A 4156-nucleotide genomic window follows, 5' to 3' on the forward strand; every position below is an offset into this window, starting at 1 on the left:
AAATTGAATCAAAATTACTGAAATTGACGACAAAACAAGATACATTTGCGGTTATTTTCGTTTGATTACAGGTAATTTAGAGTAAAAAATCTTTTGCTTTGCATATTTTTCGGATTACATGTATTTTTGGAGAAGCGATGTTGCTTTTTTTTAGGCTTTTGCAACTGAATTGTTTAGTTAGAATTCATTATAGGTATCTGTTATAGATGATTTTGTTAGTTTTGGTTGAGTTTAGTATCAATTTCTTCACAAAATTCTGTAACTGTTTGTTCGTATAATTTTCTTTTAAAATTTTCTCATTGAACCTAGTTTCAATTGTTAAACAAAGAAATATGATAAGACAAACTCGTTCGATGAGTTTATCACCTTATTCAAAGTCTGTTTCAATTGAGAAATTGAGCAACATGAGAAGAGAAACTAGGTCGATGAGTTTATCTCCTCATTCAGCCCCGGTTTTAGTTGAGAAATCGATTGATGAATGACATATGGGAAAACAAAATCGTTCCAACAGTGTTAAAGTGTTAGAATCTTGAAAGGTTGTTGTTGGACAATCTGAGAAAAAGAAGAGTAAAAAGGTTAGAGTGGATGATGTTGAAGGTAAGAGAAAACGTGTCGTGGAGGACGGAGTGAATTTGGGTGTCAACCCAAAAAAAGTAAGGTACATAAGGCAGAAAAAGTTAAAATTTCTAACAAAGTTTGTACGGTACATACAATTTCAGTTATATTTTTTTCTATTGTTGAATCTTCTTTTAAAATTGGATTTAGTTTGTATTTGTTTATTTTTAATTCATGACATTTATTTGTAGCCTTGGAAGCATTATATTCCAGTTGGTGAGCCTTTGTCTATTACTCATTGGACATCATACACTAATGTGGATATCGTATTACAGTCAAAGTTGACTTATGTCCAGCTTCGGATGTTTAGGGAAACTGTTTTGGCTATTTCCTTGATTTATCTTGAGTTGCTATCCAGGCACAATTGATTCATTTTTTAATGTTAAGGGAGTTGGTTCAAGATAAGTGTGATCAATTTTATGTGATATTGAATGACAAATGTGTTTTATGTTTTGGTCTTCGGGAATTTGGTGTTGTAAGTGGTTTAAACTGTTGTAGAAATGAACGTGTTGAGGGTAACTTCAGTGGATCCAATATATTGGTAGATACTTATTTTTCTCGTTTTGAAGCGGTGTCAAAGAAGTCGCTAATTGATTGTTTTGAGAAGAATATTGCAATCACTTATTTCATAAACACATTTCTAATGTCCACTCAGGCTCAGAAGACATTTATAAGTAAACGTGATTTCTATCTTGTCGAGAGTAGTGAGTATTTGTCTTTTTCCTGGGGTAAGTATTTGTTTCGAGCTCTAATGAAGTCTGTGAGGGACAGGTTGAGGGGAAAGTCTGAGTTTTATAGGATTGGTGAATTTTTTCTTGCACTACAGGTGTGGTTCTATGAATGTTGCATTGTAGTTGATAAAAAGTTTATTGTTCACGTTGGAGATCATATACCACGCATATTGAAGTGGGAAATGACAGACAGGCCAACACATGAGGACTTCTCTACTAGTTTCTTCAACAACACAGGGAATAAGGTACCAACTTTTATGTATTGATGGGTTATACATATATGATACATTATAATTCATTGTGATAAATCAAATATACAGCTTTTATACATCTTTGATATATCTAGGACTGAAGCACTTTTTGTTACATTTACAATTTAAAAATATTTCTCATACAACTGAAGAGCTAAGGAGATTTACTTTGCATGTTGAAGTTAAGAATGAGTATCTGAAATATTTCACATCACGCAACAAGGGAAAACTTCCTATTGATAATAGCGATGATTTTGTCACGCTACCCCCGAAATAGATTAAGGAGCATGTCCCACCAAAAAAGGCGCCGGGTGTCCAACCTATTGATTATGACCGTGAGTTGCAGAAGTTGAAAGTTGATGTTAAACAGGTTTGTATTAGGTTTTTATATATTTTTTCTTTGAATGTTTTGTTAAAAATGTATATTCAAAGTTTATTATTTTTCTTATTTGTTTCCTTTTGTAGCTCCATAAGCAGTTAAAGTCCTTCATGGAATATATTTCTGATAAATTCAAGGAAGTCTTTGAATTGATAAATTCCAAGCTATGTGTCTCTTTTCCATTGTGTATTTTCTTTTATTTTTTTAGTTAGCTTATTTTATTCTTTTTTTAAAAATAGTTTGGTGCAAGCGAAGATAAATATGGTGCACATCCAGAGGAAGACACCAATGGTCGTCAATACAATAATAATTTTGTGAGCAATATGGAGTTTGGTGGCAATGAAGATGTTGACATGGATGGTTGTAAGGTGTGTTTAGTTGTGCATTCTACTCTTTTCCTTTTTCTTTTCTTTATTGTTTTTGATAATTCCATTCTTTTTTTAAAAAAATTAGGTCGATGGAAGTGAAGGCAAAGATGTTCCATTTTCTCAAGGAGATACCAGTGCGCATCATCGTAACAACATTGTGCTCGATACAACAGATCGGTTAGATGTCAATATAATAGAAGAACCTTCCGGTGTGAAAGTTAACATGTTCATTGCTAAAGTAACTTTCACAACAGATGTAGCGCATGCTCGCGCTATTGGTGAGACTGCAGATGAGGCGGCAGGGGAGATAGAGGCAGAATCTGAGAAAGAAAGGTTCCTGAATCTCAGACTGAAATTGTTTGTGTGACTACAAGTGTTGATGAGGCGGCAGGGAAGATGAAGGAACAATCTGAGAAAGAGGTTCCTGAAGCTCAGATTGTTTTGTACCAGCTTGAATTACTTCCTAAAGTTTCGCCACAAATGAAAAGAAGAAAGAGATATCCTGCAAAGGCCGTACAGTCTCCATTCATTATTGTATTTGATTCAGGATCCAGTACTGGTGTTATTGCAGCGAATGAAAAAAAAGCAAATTTATGTTGTTAAGCATCCTTTTCAAAGCAAAATCAGAATTGGCGTCAATAGCTCTTTGTTGAATGTATTTGCTACGTGGGTCTAATAAGGGAAGTCCAGAAAGAAGTATGTTTTCAACTTCTGAGTTTTGTTCAGTTTTATATTTTAATATATTGTCATTTGTAGCATTATTTTATATCAAATCACTATATCTCTTTTGTGTATATATGTTACCAGGAATGAAATTTACCCGAACAATGTTAGTGAACTTAATCCTGCTTATGATCTTGGTGTATATCATGTTAAGACAAAAAATGGTTTTACACCTTGGCATATAATGGTCAGCCTTTGTATGACTCGGTATGTAAGAAGTTACTTTTAAAGTTTTTTTAAACTTTAGCTAGTGTACACGTGATCAGGCCTCTTAAGTTAGAACAGATTATTAATTGCTATCTTGCGTGGCAAAAGAGAAGTAGTGAGCATTAATTTTCCTTTGTTTTCTGTGAATTTGGTTTGAAAAGCGTAGCTTCTTAAAGCTTACGAGCCTTCACTGATTAATTATTTGTTATATTTTATTTTAGCACATTGATGTTTTATTCTATTATTTGAGGAAGAAGGGGAAGTATGACAAAGACCTACCTGTAACATTAATTACCACAGATTAGTACTTCGACGAGAAAATTAATGAGTTGTGGCAGGTGTTTATTGATACAGATGGAGATAGTGAAGTGTGCAATCTGAAACATGTCATTGCAGAGTATATTCAGGGGTATGTCTTGGATGCCAATGTTCCATGGCACATTGTATAGCACGTCTTAATACCAATTAATATTGCGGAATAATGGTATTGGATAATGGTTGTGATGTCCTTCAAGGATAGGTGCATTTATGTGTATGACTTTATGCGCGGTGGAGCTGCTCATCAAGCCAAAGTTCATAACACAATGCACAAGTATTCTGTGTTGCTGCCTTATTTTTTCGTGCACATGCATTTCTATGTAAACAAAAAAGATATCAATTGGCGCACTGGTGTCAACAAATCAAAGGACTTGATTACCGTTTTTGATGTAAAACTGGTTGAAGGACTGCCTCAACAAGTCGAAGCACATGAATTTTTTTCAACACAGTCTGTTTTGTTTTTAGATTCTGTAGTTTGATAATTGTTGTTATTTTTATTTTTGTAAAGATTGCGGTGTATTTGCGGCATCATTTGCCGAGTATTTCATTGAGGTCAAGACGCCT

The 4156-nt window shown here is 34.0% G+C and overlaps 1 protein-coding gene across 2 annotated transcripts; it reads left to right on the forward strand.

Moving 5' to 3' along the window:
* Window positions 1–270: 270 nt before the first annotated feature.
* Window positions 271–3211, forward strand: LOC104088721 (uncharacterized). 2 transcript variants are annotated; one of them, XM_070175531.1, is made up of 4 exons: window positions 271–658; window positions 1442–1967; window positions 2063–2344; window positions 2430–3211. In XM_070175531.1, the coding sequence occupies exons 3-4, from the start codon at window positions 2300–2302 to the stop codon at window positions 2709–2711; spliced, it is 327 nt and encodes a 108-aa protein (XP_070031632.1). In that variant the 5' UTR covers window positions 271–658; window positions 1442–1967; window positions 2063–2299; the 3' UTR covers window positions 2712–3211. The 2 variants fall into 2 exon arrangements, with proteins under 2 accessions (XP_070031632.1, XP_070031631.1); XM_070175530.1 differs by having other exon boundaries at window positions 271–1967.
* Window positions 3212–4156: the final 945 nt, after the last annotated feature.

This window comes from Nicotiana tomentosiformis, chromosome 5, assembly GCF_000390325.3.
Source record: "Nicotiana tomentosiformis chromosome 5, ASM39032v3, whole genome shotgun sequence".
Lineage (NCBI taxonomy): Eukaryota > Viridiplantae > Streptophyta > Magnoliopsida > Solanales > Solanaceae > Nicotiana > Nicotiana tomentosiformis.

Coding starts and splice junctions, on each gene's coding strand:
- LOC104088721 (XM_070175530.1), top strand. CDS start 2,300: ATGGAGTTTGGTGGCAATGAAGATGTTGACATGGATGGTTGTAAG. Junction 2,345..2,429: donor TTGACATGGATGGTTGTAAG/GTGTGTTTAGTT, acceptor TAAAAAAATTAG/GTCGATGGAAGTGAAGGCAA.